At 40.5% G+C, this 22,147-nt stretch overlaps 1 protein-coding gene across 8 annotated transcripts in view; it reads left to right on the forward strand.

The window, feature by feature from the left end:
- LOC126482314 (cation-independent mannose-6-phosphate receptor) overlaps positions 1–22,147 on the forward strand; it is a 768,212-nt gene that overhangs the window by 293,163 nt on the left and 452,902 nt on the right. For all 8 annotated transcript variants that reach the window (XM_050106419.1, XM_050106409.1, XM_050106382.1 and 5 more), the window contains exons 15-16: positions 2,513–2,772; positions 7,505–7,714. In XM_050106419.1, the coding sequence (XP_049962376.1) occupies positions 2,513–2,772; positions 7,505–7,714 (470 nt within the window). The remainder of the gene's footprint in view (positions 1–2,512; positions 2,773–7,504; positions 7,715–22,147) is intronic.

Here is a 22,147-nt window from a genome sequence, read left to right on the forward strand (position 1 = left end):
GCTCCGCACACACAATTAAATCGGCACTGACGGGTGAGGCCCCGTAAATCTGGTAACCACTGCTTATTAGATTGATGTGGCAGTTTCTTCAATCTGAAGAACTTGAATCTGGCTGCTGCCACATGAACTCGCGACTCGAAATACTCAGCAAGCTTGTTAACAACAACGTCATAGTCTAAAGCTTCTGGCTGGGATTCCGGGAACAACTTACAAAGTAGTCGATAGACTTCCACGCCTGCAGTGGAAATTAAATAAAGCTGCCGCTCAGTACCTGTGATTTTGTAGACTGTCATGTGCACCTGCAACTGCGCGAAATATTCTCGCCATTCTTCTCGCGATGCATCAAAAGCACGGAAAGGTGGTGCTGCCTGTGCTTGTTCCTTTTGAGTTGGAGGATTAGCCGCTTGGTTGGCGATTGCTTCCACCAGACTTTGTATTTGCTGACTCTGTAACAAGATCAACTGTTGTAAGTCGGCAGACATAGTGAACACAAATTAAACCAGCCCCCAAAATTTTATCGCTATAATTAGTATAACCAGAAACAAGTTGAACCAGCCCTGCACACGAGTTCGGAAGTCCTCGTCGCCAGTTTTGTGGCGGTGTTCGTAGCGACAAGCAATTCGCTGTAGAAACGGCTTACGAAGTCACTGCCACACTTTTAATAGCGGGCCGACCGGTCCGCTGGAACAGTGAACAGAAAGATGAAAACCCAAACACTCTGATTAAATAAAAGTCGGTACTTATCTTTATTAACGAAGATACAGCAACACAGTAGTGAACTCCGTGTCTACAGAAATCTGTCTAGTTCGAGTCAGAGCGGCTAGGTCAGCGTCGGCTGACGACAAACAACAACTCTGCTGCGATGAACACATAACTGACTAGCAAGTACACAATTCGGTGGCGAGTATACAACTGAGCGGCGAATACAGAACTGTCCTAGTGCTCGCGACTCCAGCGCTTAAGAACCCAGAAGCCAGCGGTGGCGCGCGCAGACTTGCGGCGATTTCCTGTCTCGCTGGCGCTGCTTATGCGGACGGCGTCCGGACTTTGATGCTGCCAACCTTTTGGCAGCGGGCTCGGGTGGCATTACTGGCTAGGATATAACAGTTCCTATGTTGTTTGCACCTTGTGGGCAATCAGTTGTGCGAAGTGTAGCTGTCTGCTGTTGTTGCCGTATTCCTCCCTGTTATTCAAGTAAGAAAGTGTTTTGTGTGAATGCAATTAATGTGACTCCGATGATAAAATCTAAAAATGCCACAGTTGCTTCTTTGAAAATTTCTCACATGCTTGCAAAGAAGAGAAAGCTTTTTCAGAATGGCTAGTTGTTACAGGCAGCATTTCTGACTGTCTCTCACTGTTCAGTTGTAGGATTGCACAAAATAAGAAAGAAAAAATTACACTTAATACAGAAAGTTATGGGGCCCATTTGCTGATGATTGGGTAACAAGCAGTTAGAAAGATGATAGTGAAAAAATTAAGCGTCACCCATGTTTGACCAGAGAGAGAGTGAGGAAGGATCGTGGCAAAAACTCCTTGATCATTTGATTCAGTGCCAGTCTGATGGATAGTAAGCTTGATCTCTCCCTAAGAACTTGTGGAGTTATGACTTGCGACAGTGTCGATGACAGTTTTGTCAGACAAGGCCAGCAAGTTCGGTGGCCTCCGTAGTGCAGTTTGAGAGATGACCCTGGTATTCACTCTCTCCCATCCCTTGACCTTGGAGCGGAGAACAATGCAGGATTTCTATGTTATCTCTAGTCCTCAGGGACACAGGATTTGGAAACTGCAGTAATATTTAAGTCTACAATGTTGAAAAATATTTGCTACCTACAGGATCACGTCTGTGTATGTCATTAAGAATAATATAAATTGAATTATATTCAATAACACTCAAGAGTCTGCGTGTCACATGAGGTACAATGTAAACTAAACTTTGTGTCTCATGCCAAGCAGGGAATTGTTGATGAGCAAGTAAGTTTCACGCTTATAAAAATTTATGAAATGAATAAAACTCTTACAAAGAGATGAGATAGTATGAAGATTGGTGTAAGTAGACATACAAATCAACCTTTTGGTTGATGACTGTGTATCATTGTGTATTACTAGGAATAGACTCTTTATAAAGTTATAAACCATTACATTCCTTATGTGTGTTATCCAATTTAGTTAACTATTTACAGAGGACTCCCTGGTTTTCTGCACCCTTTCTGTGTGTATAGTATTTAAATGGTACAGTAATCAAAATTATACAGTGTCACCATGGGCATGTGTATCTGGGTGTATGTGTGGTTGTATGCGACAGAGTGAATTTGTACTTACTTGTGACAGGTGGTGTGTTACTCAGCTGAGATATAAAGCAATATTAATTAAAAGTATCATCTGACAGCTTTTTCTAATGTATTCTCTTGAAGCAAGTTTCAGTTTTCTTACCTTTTTGTGCCTCCTTTTTCTATATGTAATGAAATAAGTTTCACCCTAAGATCTTAGCAGTGCTATGTGTTTACAATTTCAGGTGCCTGCATTCTTAAAAACAATGATGAACCAAAATCTATTAGTGCTGGTATTGGAAATGCCAACTTGGAATATCGAATAGGTGCTTTATTTCTGAATTATTCTGAAGGTGACTTATGTGACGTAGGTGTTCCAAGAAACACTTTAATAGAATTTGTTTGTGGAATGGAGAATGTAACTGACGGGCCAAAGTATGTTGATACAACTAGCAACTGTACATCCATGATCCATTGGTTCACACAGTTGGCATGTGAGAGTCATGTAAGTAATATTTATAAGTTTACCTTCATTTTTGTTTCATTATCTTTTGATGATAAAGAAGTAGCATGCAGTAGATTTTATATTTACTCTGCAGTAGTTGCAGTACCCAGTACTTCTATTGATAACACACACACACACACACACACACACACACACAAGGCACAAGTTGACCTGAACACAGATTTTTACTAAATGGTGCACTGGCTGCAGATGATGCTCTAGTGCCACATGAACCATGCTGTTGCAGAAGGCACCTGATACGAACTAGTCAGCTACTGTGTGGTGGCACACATGTTTCTGGCTGCAGCTGCAATACATAGCTGTGACAGGAGTAATGGCCGAGGTGTCTCAAGTGCTGCCAGTGATTTGGCAGTCTCCTGGGTCGAACCACATGACTCTGTCTCTGTGTGATGTGTCTACTGCTTGTATGATATGAATCTTAGTGAGATGCACGGTGGTGGGCCTGACCTAGAAGGTGGCGCCATTCTTCCTGGTGATGGATTAGCTCCATTCAGGATATGTCGGGAGGCTTCAGTACCTTGTTCTCGGGTGCTTGTAGTTGTCCGTAATCCAGAATCTATTGAGGCAAGTGTTGTCAGGTGATGGAGAGCTGGGAGACGCTGCCAGCTGCAGACAGGCAATATACCCATTGGCATTATGGAGTGGTGGCTCTGTGGTATTTGTTGCTGTGTGTGTGCCACTGCTGTGGCTACAGGTGTGGCTGGTCTGCACTCTACCATAGTCACAACGGTACACTTGGTGACTAGGCTTCTTTTTCATTTTCACACGTGTTAAGCATATCATGGAGGCAGCATTGTTATAACTGCTGAAACAGCAACAAGAAGAGATTGCAGTGTAGCGATAGGAATGACGCATGCAACAAATGGTCTTGCTCCATTAGCCCGTTATTGAATATTGCAACAGTTTCTCCACAACGGCATACCGAGATGGCATCTTGCTTTTCAGTTGTATTGAATCTGAAGAACATGCAAATTAAACTACAACAATTATGCAGGTTCTGATGTAGAGTCAGTCACTATTGTAAAGAGAGCACAGGAAGAGTCCATGGTATGCTGGCAGCAGCTGATGTTCATGCCACTCATAAGCCACGCATCCTGCAGAAGGTGTCAGATACAAATTTGGCAGCTGCATGGTAGTGGCATAGTAGGTGCTTACAAATTCATTTATTATGATATTTCGTGCAGTTTTTGGGGCTATAGTCTTCACATATAAACTTTAGTAACTGAAAATGTTGTCTAACCACGAACATCCTATGAAGAACACAATAGCACAGGGGCATTTTTAAATAAATTTATGGGAAACTAATTTCTATAGCATTTCAAAAAATGGTTTTGATCTGTTAATTTTGATACATACGATACCAGGAACATCAGGTAAGCTTAATGTCAAATGAACAAGTGGCAATATTTTAATTACAATCTGTATGCAGAAATGCACGCTTTAATTGAAATAATTCAGATGCACCTTGAAATCTCGTAATTATGTTTTTGATTTTCTGATGGAATTATGCATCTTGTGGCTGAAAATAAGCTGTGTATGCCTATAGTACAAGATAGGTATAACAAAATCGGCCAATTTCCGAAAATAATGGATGTATAACACAGCCTGTAACATATTAAATGTTATCATTATCAGCAGGCATTACATTTCTTTTAGGTCACTGTGACTAACTTAAATCCCTAATTTAACCTTTTGTAACAATTAAACACCATCTCCAGTCTTTTTTATGTACTTATTGATGACTACTCGTTTCGGAATCAGATCTCAATTTTCAGTGACATGTGACTGTATTTAGCTTTTCATCAGTTTCTGATTTTTACTAGGCAGCAATTGAGGTGAAGGAAGTTAATTTTTATACATAATGGGACAGCATATAAATTTTTAAGAGAAAGAGTTTATTATTGTGGGGTTGTTTCATGAAGAGGCTTTCATTGCTAAACACACAAAGTAGAATGATTGTTTGTTATTTAAGTCTGTGGGTTGTAGGCTACGTGTATGTCAATGGGGCCATAATATTAATATTCTGAGTTCGGTGACAGTAAGTTGTTGTTTTCTATCATTACATGTGTGTCCAATTTTGGCTTATGTCTTACATTTAATAGTAGACCTGCCATGTAATTGTAGTAGTGTACTTCAAATGATTTACCTCCTCTACATCTGTAAAATACGGGAAAGTCCTTGACATGTGAGCTTGCAAAACGTGATTGCTTAAATTTATCCAGTGTGTTGCTACTGTGAGGAAGACCTCCTTTAATGCTATGTAAAAAGGAAAAGAAAACCTTCTAATGAAAAAAAAAAATAAATAAATAAATAAATAAATAAATAAATAAATATTGGCCAGGTGCAAGTAAGGCTCGTGATCTGAGGGTTCCGTACAGACTTAATTATGTATGTAGGCAGTTCATCCATCACAGATTTTTGCCTATTATTGACATTGACGCTGGCAAGATATCGGTCTTGGGAGTTCAGTCTTCTGAGAATGTTTTAATTTTAAGTTTGAAGTCACATAATGAATATGTTCGCTTCTTGCCAAATGTCATGATTCTAGGTCAATGGGAAATACCCTGTATGTTTTGACAAGTGAGTTTGTGAGTATATATGATACAATGACGATGTTTTTTGACGAGTGAGTTTGTGAGTATATATGATACAATGACTGTGCCTTTTGATTGCATTGACTTTGAAGCTTTATGTTTTTACATTGCCAAGAGACTGTAGACCTGAGAATATGACATGATTGGCAACCTCTTCCTGAGAAAAAGTGTTTTTAACAGTCTAACGTTCTGATGACTTAAAGTGTGAAACTTCCTGGCAGATTAAAACTGTGTGCCCGACCGAGACTCGAACTCGGGACCTTTGCCTTTCGCGGGCAAGGTCCCGAGTTCGAGTCTCGGTCGGGCACACAGTTTTAATCTGCCAGGAAGTTTCATATCAGCGCATACTCCGCTGCAGAGTGAAAATCTCATTCTGGACTTAAAGTGTGATTGTGGATCTGGGTTACATCGGCTTATTCCCCCAAACCACCTTCCACTTCTTTACAAGATGACTTTCTTGGAATTTGCAGCCACTCTTCTTTACTGAATAGCCAGCTGCTGGAACCCTCTTGACTTCTCTGTCGAATAACGCTAGGTATAGGAATTTTTAGACTCTTTCTACTTATGAAATAAGTAGACATACAAACTTTACTTTTCGTCAACTAACGATGTATTTGACCTCCATACACAACCAAAATTTCACTTTCCACGTACAGTTGGACGTTAAAAACAAATTGAGTTACAGTTAAAAGAAAGTTGGCTTGGATACCATGACCTTCCTTAACATGAATCATAAAATGAGTCTTGCCTCTAACAAGGTTGCATCAGTAGTCTACAAGAATACTTTTTCAACTGTTCTTGTTTTAATAACAATAGTCAATTACACAGTAAGCACAGAGCTGCATATAAACTCCATGGTTCTTCCTTACACGTTCACTAAAACATCTATGGATTGCCCGACAGGTACTTGTCGGTGCCATCCGACTGCCGCATGTACTTTCTTCCTGTCACTGATTTTAAACCTGCACACACAAACGTGACGCGCAGTAGGTAGGATTCTACCATCCCACGCTCATATCCAGAATAGTATGTGTTCGAGATGGTAAAAGGCTGAGTGGTTCTAGAATTTACACATAAATTTTCGAGTCACTACAACAGTTGGACAGACAGACAGATGAACAACAAATTGATCCTATAAGGGTCCGTTTTTATCGATTGAGATGGAACCCTGAAAATATTAAAACATTTCTTGTTAATGGTTCTGTCTGATCCACAACTGCACTGTCTGTCTGACAACTTATGACGTAGCAGTGTGCAGGAGCATGGTGAATATAACAATGAAGGTAACCAAGGCACAACAATGTTTGGAAGACGAGATTAGCTTAATGAAATGGATACTACAAATAATAGGTATCTACCTTTCACTATTGACTAGCACAAAAAATAATAGACAGTGAAAAATGAAATTCCAGTCTTGATAGAACCAGACACAAACAGCATAAAACATTTAGTATTCCCTTCTTTCAGAAAGCCTCCTACAAAATTACTAATGAATTTAAAAAGGCTTCTAAAAATGAAATTGCCAAACATAACGGAAAAACTACACTTCCGCCGGTCATTACTGCCCAGGGCTGCCACGCATGAGAGACTTTGTCTCTCTCTGAGCTAGACCTTGGCTTGACTGAGGAAACTCAGATGAACTCATGCAGTGGATTTCCTACACATGGGAAGCCCGAGCATTGGTTTGGTGGTATTGCACAGCATATTTAGGACTGGCGAGAGTCCAGACTCACTGAGCAACCCATGGCTGCCCATGGATGTTCCATCACACGTGGTAAGATTTAGCGCAGTGCAGAGTCGTTTGGCCTGTTACATCATTCACATTCTGTGATCTTTATACCAGAAGTCTTCAGCCACCGTCACCAGTTATTTTGCATTGAAAAATTAATCTCGAGGTGAAAAAGTATAGTTGCTGATCGAAAAGGTATAGTTGCTGATCAAGTTTCTGAGTGTTTTGTGTGTATCTGGGTCCTCATAAACATTTTACTACAGACATGTTTCTTATGTAGTTATTATTAGAAAATTTATTCTGTTTTACTTCCATAACATTGTTTCCTATTTTGCTTTGGTATGAGTTTTGTTGTAAAGGTAATGCTTTGACATTTTCTGTCTTGTAGGTCGACTGCGTGCTCCGTGAAGGTGATTGGGAGGTAGATTTAACATCTCTGTCACGAACTGAGAACAGTTACCACATTATCAATGGGAAATCAGAGTTCTTCATCAATGTATGTGCTCCCATAACACCACTTTCTGGACTGAGCTGCCCTGGAGGCTCAGCAGCGTGTATTGCAGAACGAGAGCTTGATGGAAGTCTAGTTAATGAATCGGTTTGTTATTATAACTGTTTGTGTAAATAGCTTCTAGACTATGAAGAAATGGAAGCAAACTAAGCTATTTATGAAATTGCTTTTTTACCAATTTCCTTCCTAGTTACAGTTTATTTTGTGACTTATAACCATAACATGAAACAAATGATGTTAATGAAATAATTGCCAACTATTTTCGCTTGTGAATATGTTAATAAGGGTTATTACCTCATTTCTGTGTTCGGGAACTTTTCCTGCAATTATGAAATGGAGTTTTTTTATGCAAAAATGTTACTAAGACAAAAAATGATCATTCACCTGAAAATTGGTAGGTGAGGGGGAATTTAACAATGAAGCCAAAAGAGACAGCCAGAAGTACTTGAAGCTGAGGAGATCTGCTCTGTTAATTACAAAGAGAGAAGAAGGGAAAATATGAGCATTTGATAAATCAGCCATACATCAAGATAGACATGTAATTCAGAAAAGGAATAGAATGGGCTGAGTGAGGTAGCCTAGTGACTAGCACACTGGATTTGTATTCGGGAGGACGATTGTTCAAACCTGTGTCCGACCCTCCTGATTTAATTTGTGATTACCCTATATCCGGTAAGGCAAGTGCTGGAATGGTCTCTTTGAAAAGGCATGGCCACTTTCTTTCTCTATCCTTCTCTAATTCAAGCTTGTACTCTGTCTCTGACACCCTCGTTGTTGACGGGACATTTAACACTAATTTCCCCCTCCTCCTCCTCCTCCTCCTCCTCCTCCTCCAGAAATAGAATGGAATGTGCAGCCTGTTCAAAACTTTCACATGAGGTGCCCTCATCTAGACTTACCTGCTGTCACTTAGTTGTTTATTGAGTGAACATGCATATGAGGAATATACAGGGTGTTTCAAAAAGAATGGCCTGATTTAAAAACTCAATATTTATTGACGATAACATACCACAAACATAGGACGAATTGCAAAATATTCACAAAATCTTAAAAGTTTTAGCTATACTGCTACAAATGCTCTGTGCATCTACCAGCAGCAGCGCAAACAACATCTAGATGAGAAATGGCATGAAGAAATCTTTTGGTTTAGGTGAGTCTCTTTTGTGCTCAGTAATGTCATGAGAGTTCTAGAGTCCCCATACATGTAAATTGTGTCTGTTTACTTTATCGCTAACATTAAATGCTGCTTCATCACTAAAAATTAATCATGGTAAAAATGTATTGTCTTCCATGTCCTCTAGCAGAGCTCTGCTGAAGTCATCTCTTTTTTCCCTTTCATCACCAGTCCGAAGAATGTGCACTAATTGTAGTCTGCAAGGTTTCTAGACCAGACAATGCCTTATCACCCACTAGAGATTTGCTTGAGACATTGCCAGTTCCAAACATTTGTCAAATTACTTCCACTGTGTCACCAGAAGTGTGAGATTGACGTGGATTCTTACCTCTACACAGCATCTTGTCTCTTCAAACTGGCGATACCAAGGACTAATGTTTTGGGGTGCAGGTGGATCAGTACCAAAACACTGCCGAAAAGCATGATGGACCAAAATCATTGATTCATTCTTTGAAAACTGCAACACACAAAAGTCTTCTGTTCAGCAGACACCATCTTGCCTCTGACTGACTGCAAACTGAGAAGATGCATTGATGGAAATCTTAACGGCGCTTTTGTGAAACTCTTTAGTCATGCCCATTCAAACTATAATTTTTGTGGAAATTTTGGGTTATGCAGAGTATTAATTATAGATCCTGCACCTATATCTGTATCTTCTCCACAAGCTATGTAGCTTCCAGTACCATTTATCACTTCCTCCTCTCCCTGCTCCAGTGGAATCTCCATGATCCATGCCACCTATTGTGTAATGTAACAGAGTTAAGGACCCCACACTTGATGAGCAGTATTCAAATTTCAGTCAAACTTGAAATATGCTAACTATTTTTATATACTTGAATTTAGCATATTTCGTGACAGTACTCACTTTTCCGTGAAATGTTTGTAAGATGATAGTTGACTTTTTGTGTTGGCTTCAGTCGTCTAGTGAAAGTATGATTCCACAATGCTGTTTCGTTGGCTGCAGAAATGACCTGGTTCAATGTGTTTGCCTCATTTTTGGTGCTTCTAATACCATTTCTTCGAATGTGGTTCCTTCTTGATGTTTATATAAAAAAAGTAGTAACATAATTCATTTTTCCTGTTCACTTGCAAATTATTATAACGTTGACCTGCACATTGTTCCAATGTAACACACACCAAGAGTTCACTGCCGACTGACTACGGTCAAAGACGACTCCAGTGTCAAAGACATTTTACACAACACACAAGCTTCCACTTGTAACCAGTCTCTTTGGTATTCTTCATCACATCTACTAATATTAATGCTGTCACTCTCAAACATATAAGCAAATTGGCATAATAAGGCAAATTACAATTCACAAAAAAAATATTCTGACAAAAATGTAAGAAAACATTTACAACCTCCCTCATTAGATTTGGTATCGACTAATCCGGTAGAAAATAACACATCTCCCAGATCCATTACAAACTGATATTCTGAAACTGTAAGCCACTGCTTTTGTGGATCAACTACATTTTCTTACACTCTTCCAGTGAATCTCAGCCTGGCATTTTGTTTTCATAGAACTAGTTTTATGTGGCCATTTCACTTAAGGTCATTTTGGATGGTCACTGCTGGATACTCCAGAGTTGCTACTGTTTCCGGCAGTTATTGCCACTAGTGTAATTTAATAATAATAGATCTTTTTTCCTGTTTATGTGGGATATGTTTAGGGTCAAAATGACAGTTCCCGCGCCAGTCTTTGATCCTTTACATCATAATAATTGAATTCCATTAATTTCTACATCTATTTCTGGTGTTATGTAAGTATCAAATTCAACATCCACTCAGTCTCAGTGTTCATAACTTCAGTATCAGTTTCATCCAGTGGTTTCAATAGTGATTATTACATTTTCTGAATCATCAAGTAAATATAGTAGCCATAATGGATTGTAATGCAGCCATATAGCACTTGCTTGGGATAATTCTGAAGTTACTTTTACATCTGTCAACTTCATTCCATTAAGAACAACAAGTTCATTCTCTCTTCTAGGAAGTCCTGAATCTCAGTCACAAATCTGGTCCAAAACTTGATAAACTCATATGATGTTCTGGCTCTCATGGATGAATACAGCAGACTGAGTTTTGTAAGATCAGATCTCTGTGTGTGGAATCCCTTTTGCATTTTTATAAAGGAGATTTTCATTCTCCATAAATGTCGTATTGTTTTACCATGAAACGTATTCCATGATTTTACAAGATACTGGCACCAGTCATACAGGCCTATAATTATGTCCGTCTCTTCAATTACACTTCCTGAAAATGGGAATGACATACACTTTTTTCCAGTCACTTGGTATCCCTCCGTTGCTCCAGTGAACTATGATAAACTACTGCTAGGAGGGGAGGAAACTCTTTCACAAAATTTCTGTAGAATCTCGCAGGCATATAATCTATAGCTGACCCTGGGGACGGCATGGTGTCTATGTTATCAGGTTGTGGAATGGCTGCTGAGAGTTGAGTCTGGCTGGCAGGCCGCTGAAGGCCCAGAAAGAAGTGGCTATCAAAATCAATAATTTATTTTCTGCTTGTACATCAGCACTGCATCAATATGGGGAGGTGACCGCTCCTAGCCCCACGGAAAGAGCGCTAGTAGCCAACCATCATGATGCTAGCAACCAGCCAGCTGTATGCAACATAGCTCATGCCCTGCTTTGTTGACATCTGTCCTCGGTAGATGGCACACCCCTGTTGTGTGACCAACAGTCCCGGTGTCAGTTGTTCATGGAGATAGACAATAATCTTGCAGAGATAGCCACCTCCATGATAAATGACCACACATGGGCAGCCAAAGCCGAGGAGGCACACCCACTGTGTTGTCAGAAGGCAGCTGCCATGCCTGGCATTTGATCTGCTGTCCTTGGGCAGGAATCTGGCTGCTGCTGGAGTGAGCTGGGAAAGCCAGCTGCACTGTGGCTCCAAGTCTGGAGAGCAGTGCAGGTAGCTGATACTGTAATGGAGACTCGAACCTTTGGCTGCTTCTGGCAGCTCCATGTTACCTCGTTGTCTGGCGTAGCTCCTTTGTCCTGGTAGACTGCTGGGCTGATATTCACGAATTATTCTGTGGCCTCATCCCCTCTTAAACACTTAAGAAACAAGTTTTTCTCTGACATTTACACTACAATATTTGTCCTTCATTCACATCCATGCTCTATGGATCCTCTCTACTGGGATTTATGTTACTGGTGGATTTGTTTGCTGGGTAATTCTCTCCTCAAAACAAATGAAGACTATGTGTGGCAGAGTTAGAGGCACTAAGGTGCTATAATCCGTTCATCATAAGAATAAACCTGATGTAAACATTGCACAATGTATTCTTCCATGTTTGCCAGAACCTCATTGGATTCCCGTTTCACGTGGGACTGCAGCCAAGCTGTCTCGAGTTCTGTCAAGTACAATAATAAGGGTACTTTTAGTGCTGTGCATTAGGAGCACATCGACTTGCAGTAATACAGGACAACAGCTTTACCGGCACATTTAACGTGGACAGCACTGGCCGGTCAGCTCGTACAGCTAGCCTGCAGTGACGTGGCCAGCTGCAGTTCACACGTAAAAAGAGACGAACAGAGGAGCAATACAGCTTCGAATGTCATTTAATTTTTAAGCAGAATGAATAATATACTGCAAATCTCCCACAATGCGCTCCTTTGACGGCTAGACAAAAACCACAACACGTTATCATTTTTAGCTAACTTACTATTGTAATTAAAAACAAGAATGATGAAAATTCCAGACTTAACCACAGGGTAATTTTTCTGCATAAGCTGTGTGTAACGTAAGAGAGCACTGAAGAATTTCACCGTATAGTTAAATATTCAAGCCACTGAAGGTATTACTTACAGTCAGTCATCTGGTGATCTCTTAGCTCCTTCCTTATCCGAATCTGAGAAATACATTTCAGTTCTGGAAGTGTCACCTGCTACGTTCATAATGAGCATATCAACAACAGAATCTACAAAGCCAACCAGGCACAGCATTTTCTCTTCTTTTATGACGAGCTGTTCTATATCCCGCCTGCGTTCGGCAGTGACATGTGAAAAAGCTGCATGCGTTACTTCCAGTAAGTCTGGTAGCATTACAGTCTTGTTACTTCTCATGCCAAATCCCACGGCTTGGTTTCAAGTCAGTTCTGTTGGGTTCATATTGTAATGGTACAGTAGCAAATGTAAAAATGCAGCATTTGTGAGATGTGCTCAATGCTGTGAAAACAGTGGTTTTTCATGTTTCTACAATACTTATCTACCTCTGTGGTATTAAACAATGGACAGTCCAAATACAGAGGATTTGGCTTTTAATTTTTGCCTTAAAATTAAATTGTTATGATTTCTTAATTTAAACAACTTTTATGAACAGTCTTTCATAGAACATCCATAATTAAGAATTTGTATTTGAAATGGAAACAGAAATTTCGAGTCCATCATGTAATAAGAAACAAGAAGATGTGCAATATTCATAAAAAAATGATGATGAGTTTTATAATTACGAGATGTAGGTATTTCAAATTGAATGAGGAAAAAAAGAAACGAAAAAAAAGAAAGAAAAAAAAATGAAATTGGAGTTATTTGAACCAATGCACATTTATGCTTATTAGGGTCCCATTCCATCACACTACCGACTGCGCTATAAGTTCAACAAATTTTCTTCAGTTTACTGCATTGTATATAACATTGGGGAAACTTCAAAGCTGATTATCTCCGTATGTGTATGAGAAACATTAGGAACAGCCTGTTTCTCGGCACTTTTTAACTGTATTCCACATGCGTGTTTCACTATGGAACAGAAAGCACCCCAGCCACTTTTATACTGCGCATTAACAGCGCTACAATCAGAGCACAACGCTGCAGAGGCTGTGACTTACACAATTTTTGAAATAAAAACTACGTAGCTAAAGCATGATTAAGAAAAATGCTGATGGTTGTTAATACATTTGAATATCTTAAAGTTTCATATACCGTAACTTAGAAATAAGATATCTAATACATAAGTAGGACCTTCTTCCAAGAGTGACAACACGAGTGTACGTGTGCTATGGCTTCTGACCAATCATCGTGTTTGTTTATATCAGTTTTATTCTTATGATGAACGGATTATATGTATGGTGATGTTAAAGGTTATGGTTACTTGCCATTGCTCTTCCTGATATTGTTTGACATACTGCAGAAATTCATCCCACTTGTGAAACTTTTAACTGGTTAAGGAAATGGACCAGGACTGGTTTCACTGTATGGTTCAGGAAGATTAAATTCTGCTGTAGTAGTAACTCCAGTAGTTCATCTGCCCAGTACATCAGTGGCTATGTTATGTTCCCAGTGTCTATGTTATGTTCAGGTGATTAACTCCTGTCACCTTGGCTCGTAGATGGAGGGTAGACCCTGTTATATAGCATGCTGTCCCATTATTCAACAACCCAATACCTGTCAGTTCTAATCATTTTGCTCCCATGAGCCTTCCTTGCTCGTACCAACTTGCCATAGGTAGAATGAATTCAGTGCAGTACTGCTTGCTGGAAATAAAGTCTGTATTCCACAGTACCCCTCAGACAATCATGTCCTCCTGTTCTACCCTTGAATAGCTTCACCGATTGTGCATTTGATCCAGTTTGAATCACTTGAGCTGGACACACCGTAATCTTCTCCATTGGATACTGGTCCAGCTCCTCCTCCTGTCGTCACCGCATGTCTGTTTGCCTGTTTAGAAATCTGTAGCACATCTCATGTTCTCACTTAGAGAAATTTTCCTGTGACACTCTATTTCACCGGGTAGGGGTGAATGGTGAACATGTAAGTTGTGCATGCCTGCTTGTTATCGGGATCCTAACCAGTACATACAGCTATGCCTGGTCCGTCATCAACTCTACCGATTCCATATGATGATAAAAAGCCAAACTCCACCAGCTGTGCTCTGCCACCAGTATCAGCTCAGACAGTAGACCTCTTTGCAGTCTCCACAATCATGACAGATACTGTTCTGGCAACAACAAGACTGGACTCAGCTGCACATGCAGTTCATGTTGTATAGCCTCTTGTAAGCTTATAATTTCCACTCTCTCGTCCCAAACACTGTCTGCTAATGATTGCAGCGGTCTTGTCGTTGTGACTATAGTATCCAGCACATTTACTCATGCCCGTCTCAGTTCACTGCGTCCTCCGATGCCTTTGCATACTCCATCACCTCACTCATCAACTTCTGAAGCATACTTGTATTGTTTAACACTGTGCTCTCCAAGCTCACTATGTGTGTGGTATTCTACTTCACTGCATGGTATGCCAACTCCTTCACTGCCTCCACTGCCCCTTTCAGTAATAGAAGCAAGATTGAAGAAAAACTGAAAATGCTCATAGGATTTGTCAACCTAGAAAAACCATTCAGCAATATAAAATGGTGCAGGATGTTTTTAATTCTGAGAAAAGTGGGAAAGAGCTCGGATAATGTACAAGAACCAACAGGGAGCAATAAGAATTGGAAGACCAAGAACGAAGTACTCATGCTAGAAAGGGTATAAGAGAGGGATGCATTTTTTCATCCCAATAGTACAGTCTGTAGATCGAAGAAGCTATGATAAAATCAAAAAACTATTCAGGAGTTAGATTAAATTTCATAAAGGATATCAGTGATAAGATTTACTGATGACATTACTATCCTCAGTGAAGGTGAAGGAGAAGTACAGGACCTTTTCAGTGGAGTGAACAGCCAGATAAGTACAGAATATATGTTGGAATAAACTGTAAAAAGACAGAAGTAATGAGAAGTAGCAGAAATAAGAATATCCAGCAAATCACTGTCAAAATTGGTGATCAAGAAGTAGATGAAGTTAAGGAGTTCTGCTTCCTGGGAAGCAAGTGTAACGCATGATGGACAAAGCAAGGAGGACATAAAAATCAGTCTAATTCAAGCAAAGAGGGCATTCCTGGTCAAGAGAACTGTACAGGTATCAAATGTAGGCTGTAATTTGAGGAAGAAATTTTTGAGAATGTGCATTTGGAGAACAACATTGTGTGGTAGTGCATCATGGACAGTGGGAAAACTGGAACAGAGGAGAATCGAAGTGTTGGAGATATGGTGCTACATAAGAATTTTGAAAATTAGGTGGATTGATAAGGAATGATGAGGAACTCAGCAGAATTGCCAAGGAAATATGTTTATGGAAAACACTGACAAGAAAAAGGGACAGGATGATACGACATGTATAAAGACATCAGGAAATGAGCTCTGTGGTACTAGAGGGAGCCGTTGAGGGTAAAATCTACAGGGGAGGACAAAGATTGGACTATATGCAACAAACTGAAATTTTAAATAATTTGATTGGCTGTGATTCAGCAACCATATGATATTTAATTACAGGACATATATACAGGCACTTCGGTTGCACAAAATTTTTGTCAAATTGACCTTGGTTTCAATTGCACTAAGGCACTAATGCAATCTTCATCAGAATAAAAATTACATGGAGTACATGTAATCACACCATGGTTGAAAACATCTGAGCCAAAGTGCTCTCATCAAACAGACATGTCATAGGAATAAAATCTGCAATGTAAAAGTGTAACATAATTATCAAGTATATAAAATACGGCATAGAATATGACAGCTGCAAGGTCACTTAGGGCCAAAAGCAGCATAACACAGCCACTACCATCAGAGTAAAATCGTATGGAGTATTTTATCTAGTTGTCAATCATGTTATATTTTTACATTTTATATTTTATTCCTATGACATTTCTGTTTGACGAGCACTTTTGCTCAGATGTTTTCAACCATGCTGTGATTACATGTATTCCATGTAACTTTTTATTCTGATAAAGATTGCCTTATTGCGGTTGAAACCATAGTCAATTTGACAAAAATTTTGTGCAACCAAAGTGGCTGTATGTACGTCCTGTAATTTAATAACTGAGGAGGTAGGGTAGAGGTGATTTGAAGCTGGAGAATAATTCACGGCGGGGCATATCAAACCAGTCAGAAGACTGATGACTCAAAACACACCACCATAACTGTTAATACATTTATCCCATTGTGATACAAGATGGTAATCTTTGCATTTACCTACAGAACCATATGATTGTAGCCAGGTGTGCCCCTCTTCAACTGAAGCAAATCAACTACCACAAATGTCTATGTTCAAGATTCCAAAAATATGGAAATCGCATGAGGAGAGATCGGGACTGTATGGAGGATGTATAAGGGCTTCCCGGTGAAAAATCCTGTGTTATAGTTGAAACAACATGGTGAATTGTGGACGGGCATTGCATTGCGACAGAATGATGCTGTTTGTCAATCCTTAGCATTTGGACCTGTGGTGCCTCCAATTTGCATGAAGTGTCACATACCTCTGTGTGTTACTTGTGAGGAAAGTCAGTGAATAGTGGACCCTTGTGGTCAAAGAGAAAAGTTATCATGACTTTCCAGGAGCTGTTGTGCTTTTTGTTTCATCTAAGTTGCAAAATTCTCTCTGGGAAGGCTTTGCACATGCTCCACACAGTCCCAATCTCTCCCCATGCGATTTCCCAATTTTTTGGAGCCCTGAAGACAGCCATTGGTGGCTGTCAGTTTGCTTCAGATGAAGAGGTGCGTGCCGGGTACAATTGTGGTTTTGTAGGCAACCACAAACTTTTTCCATAAAGGCATTGACCATTCTTATCTCACAGTGGGATAAATGTACTAACAGTTACGGTGATTCTCACTTTTGCTCTGTCTGTCTTATTTTCATTTGACTGCCTCTTACAGTTACGCAACTGAGACTTATTATAGGGTAGAACATCTCTGTTAGCTGACATTATTCCAGAACCCCAACATCCATTTCCTAATTAACCATTTCAAAACCGAGAGAACAGCTTGGTTAAACTAAAAGCCAAGTATCAGGAGCTCCTTTTCCATGCAATACTACCCACACAGTCGGAACACTCGCTCTGGTGTATTGCTCTATTTATAGTACAAATATGCCTGTAAAATGTTATCAGGCATCACACAAACCTTAGGTTCTATTTGATACTATGTGGCTATGAAATGTTAGTGTGATATGTACTGAAGGTTCCTAGGACAATAAGGAAATTGGCTAACTATTTATCAACATAAATATTATCGAGCAACCCTTCCTTCCCATTGTATGCAGTACCTACATGACAGAATTACAATCAGTACACAGAGCTCTGTCACGGTAAACACTCAACCAGACAGAAGTATTTACCTTTCTCAGTAGTTTGAAACCAATTGAAAATTGTCCTCAAACTATTCGATTGGCATTAGCAGTTAACAAACTTCTTACATCTTTCACAAAACTGGCACCTCTGTGGTATTGTTTTGGCGCCGAGGCAATGATCATACTGGTACATTGGCTCCACTCTTCCACAGTGGACCTGTTGCCAGTATAAATCCCAGAAGCTGACTTAAAGGTGTATCTTAGATGCTGTTTCTTTGAAAAGTGAGAAGGAGAGAAGGTGATCAACATTTGATGCAACAAACTCTGAATGATAAAAGTCTGTACCAGCAATTGGAAAATATCACTTCACTGCTCTTGAAGAGGTCTTACATGTAATACATACTTGTCACACTTACACCTGGCTACATACTATGGCAAAAGAACCTCTTCTCAGTGCAGAAGTGGACTGACCTTGACAATCCACCACATTCTTCAGGCATGTCTAGGCTCACCTGATTTTGGTGAGGATGACATCTTGACAAGTCATTAAGAGAAATCTTAACTGGTAATGCAACGAAAGCAGCCATCATTTTAACATTTCTGAGGGAAAGTAGATGTTACCACTTGATTTAAAACACATTTTTTGTTAGTCGATTTATGGGTTGGAGTTGAGAAATGGATGCCGTCTGCCACTTGATTTGCCCCAAGGGGATCCCCACCCAGCTTCACTCTGCCCAGACATCAACTTCGAATGACGCCTACCTGTACTTGAACTCTCTCTGTACCTTTTGTTCCTATCAACTGTAATAGGTTGTCTGCTACCGCGCACCTCGGAATTTGAATCCCCACTAGACGTCATGGAAGTCGAAGACCCCTAGAGGTCTCTGCACCTTCGCGCCATAAGCTGTGGCAGGGCGCGCCTCCTGGCCCGCTTTTAGTGTGAAGGGGCCACAGTGAAACACGTGGTTCTTGCGGCCAATAGCAGCGCCCCCGATAGAGTACTTAAGTGCTTGCATCTCGCTCAACCAGTCAGTCTAATCTCGCGTACGTCTGTGGACACATCGCCTCACATTAAGACAGCTTACTTACTTTCTTGTTCTGTGTACAAGTGGATGTGTTTGTTAGGTCTCCTTGTGACTCCATTGTTCAATCTTGTTGTTCGTTCTGTCCTTCGTTGGTTGTGTCCGTCTTCTCCCGTTGTGTTGTTGTTCCCGAGCCCCTCCGCGGGTCCTGCCGCGCTTTCCGTCATTTCAACCCTCTGACCATCCCAGTCGCAATTACAACAGGTTGAATGACGATTTTTTAAACTGATATCTTATCCTAGTGTTTATGCAGAAGAGAGTATGTCTTCCAACACAGCTGTTGGTCTGAGGCAACTTTAATCCATGCACTTCCTCTTGCTACTGTGGTCTACCTTCATGTATGGATATTCTGCATCATCTTTTACCAATACTCTTAATTCAGTGTTTCCCATAAATCATTTCCTGTGGCAAGGTCACAACCCTAAACCTGAAATTACCAATATTATCTGCAAAACTCTAGAATTTCCTTGTTAATTATGAGAATAAAGGGACTAGTAATCATGCTCTGAAGTCCCTCAGAAACTCCATCCATCATCAGTGTCTTCATTATCTATAAACAAACTATAGAGAAATCAGGAACAGACCAAACTCTGAAAACAACGAAAAAAAAAATTGTTTTCTACCCCCTTTTTAAACAGTAATCATTACAGAATTTGGTATCTGAGATGAATCTTTGTAAATTCTTGGAAATGCATGCTAAGTTAACAGGTCAGTATTTGGCATGAAATACACTAATTGAAAAAATTCGCAAAACTCAAAAACTAATTAATGTAGAGTAATGCAATTTCAGAAATTTGTCTAGGTAACATGGTTAAGTCAAACAATGGAAACTCCAGGTAGGAATATCAACAATGTAAGAAAAGATTGATTTCTACATACTGTAAAGAAGATACATCATGTTGCAGACAGGCACAATTAAAAGACACTTACATAAAGCGTTAAGTCACAGTCTTCCCACACACAAGCAAGCACACCTCACACCCACACTAACACAAGACCATCAGCTCCAGCATCTCGGGCCGGAATGCAACTATCACGTGGGGTGCAAACACCAATCTTTAGGGGTGGGGAAGGGGAAGGGATAGTAGTGTGTGAGTGGGGAGAGAGACAAATGCTGCCTGGTGGAATGTGTAGGGACTAGAATGCCAACAGGTACAGCATCAGGAGGTTGTCAGGCAAGGAGGTGGGAAAAAAGGAGAGGAGTGGGGAAAGATGGGTGGTTGCATTGGCAGAGGGCTGCAAATAAACAGGGTGAGCAATGAGAATGGGGAGATGATGGGGCAGAGTGTGTGGATACTGTTGGGTGGGGGGGGGGGGGGGGGGGGGAGGGGGGGGGGGGTGAACAGTATGTTACCATAGGTTGAGGCTGGGATAGTTACAGGAGCAGTGAATGTGTTGTGAGGATAACTCCCATCTGCACATTTCAGAAAAGCTGGTGGTGATGGGTAGGATCCAGATGGCTCGGATAGTGAAGCAGCCATTGAAATCAAGTGTTATGTTCAGTCACATGTTGTACCATATGCGGTCTGCTTTGCTCTTGGCCTCAGTTTGGGGGTGGCTGTTGACCCTGGGGGACAGTTGGTTGGTTGTCGTACCAATATAAAAAAGCTGTGAAATGATGGCAACAGACCTGTGAAATGACATGGCTTCTTTCACATGTGGTGTGGCCGCTGATTGATTGCGCTGAATAACACAAAGAATGTTGGGAAGGTGGTAAATTCTAGTGAATTGGAAGTTACCACAAATGGAGTCCCACAGGGTTCAATTTTAGGTCCTCTGCTGTTCCTTATTCATGTGAATGACCTCTCACTTAACGTTCAGCAAGCAGAACTAGTACTTTTTGCAGATGACACGAGTGTTATAATAAATCCCATTCCAGAAAAAGCAGCTGAAGATATTGTTAAGGATGTCTTTCAAAGAATTATTAAGTGGTTCTCAGAAAATGGACTCTCCCTTAATCTTGAAAAAAACTCACTATATCTAGTTCTGTACACTGAATAGAATCATACCGACAATTGATGTAGTATATTTACAGGACTCAGTTAACAGGGTAGATTTCTTCAAATTTTTGGGTGTTCACATTGATGACAACTTGAACCGGAAGAAGCATATTACTGAGCTTCTCAAACAACTAAATTCAGCTTCTTTCGCTCTTCTTATAATTACTAGTCTTGGTAATAAACAGATCAGCTTCCTAATGTACTTTGCATATTTCCACTCAATAATGTCTTATGGAGTAGTTTTCTGGGGTAACTCACCACTTAGACATAAAGTATTGATTGCACAAAAGAGAGCAGTGAGTATAATTAATGGTGTTCACCCAAGGACATCATGTAGGCACCTTTTCAAGGAGTTAGGTATTTTAACTGCACCATCAGAGTACATATATTCACTAATGAAATTCATTACAAATAATCATTTCTTTTGGACAACTCCCAAACGAAAGCGTTGGTACGTTGATAGAAACAATAACAAACACACACACACACACACACACACACACACACACACACAAATTTCAAGCTTTCGTAACCCACGGTTGCTTCATCAGGAAAGAGGGAAGGAGAGGGAAAGACGAAAGAATGTGGGTTTTAAGGGAGAGGATAAGGAGTCATTCCAATCCTGGGAGCGGAAAGACTTACCTTGGGGGGAAGAAGGGACAGGTATACACAATCGCGCGCACACACACACACACACACACACACACACACACACACACACACACACACACACATAACAGACACAAGCGTGTGTGTGTGTGTGTGTGTGTGTGTGTGTGTGTGTGTGTGTGTGTGTGTGATGATGTGACTTACCAAACGAAAGCGCTGGCACATCGATAGACAAAACCTTTCACCGGACTCCATCAACCTCCTGACCCCACCAACACCCCGCACCCCTACCTTCTACCTTCTTCCTAAAATTCACAAACCCAATCATCCTGGCCGCCCCATTGTAGCTGGTTACCAGGCCCCCACAGAACGTATCTCTGCCTACGTAGATCAACACCTTCAACCCATTACATGCAGTCTCCCATCCTTCATCAAAGACACCAACCACTTTCTCGAACGCCTGGAATCCTTACCCAATCTGTTACCCCCGGAAACCATCCTTGTAACCATTGATGCCA

Source organism: Schistocerca serialis, chromosome 1, assembly GCF_023864345.2.
Source record: "Schistocerca serialis cubense isolate TAMUIC-IGC-003099 chromosome 1, iqSchSeri2.2, whole genome shotgun sequence".
In the NCBI taxonomy this organism is placed as follows: Eukaryota; Metazoa; Arthropoda; class Insecta; order Orthoptera; family Acrididae; genus Schistocerca; species Schistocerca serialis.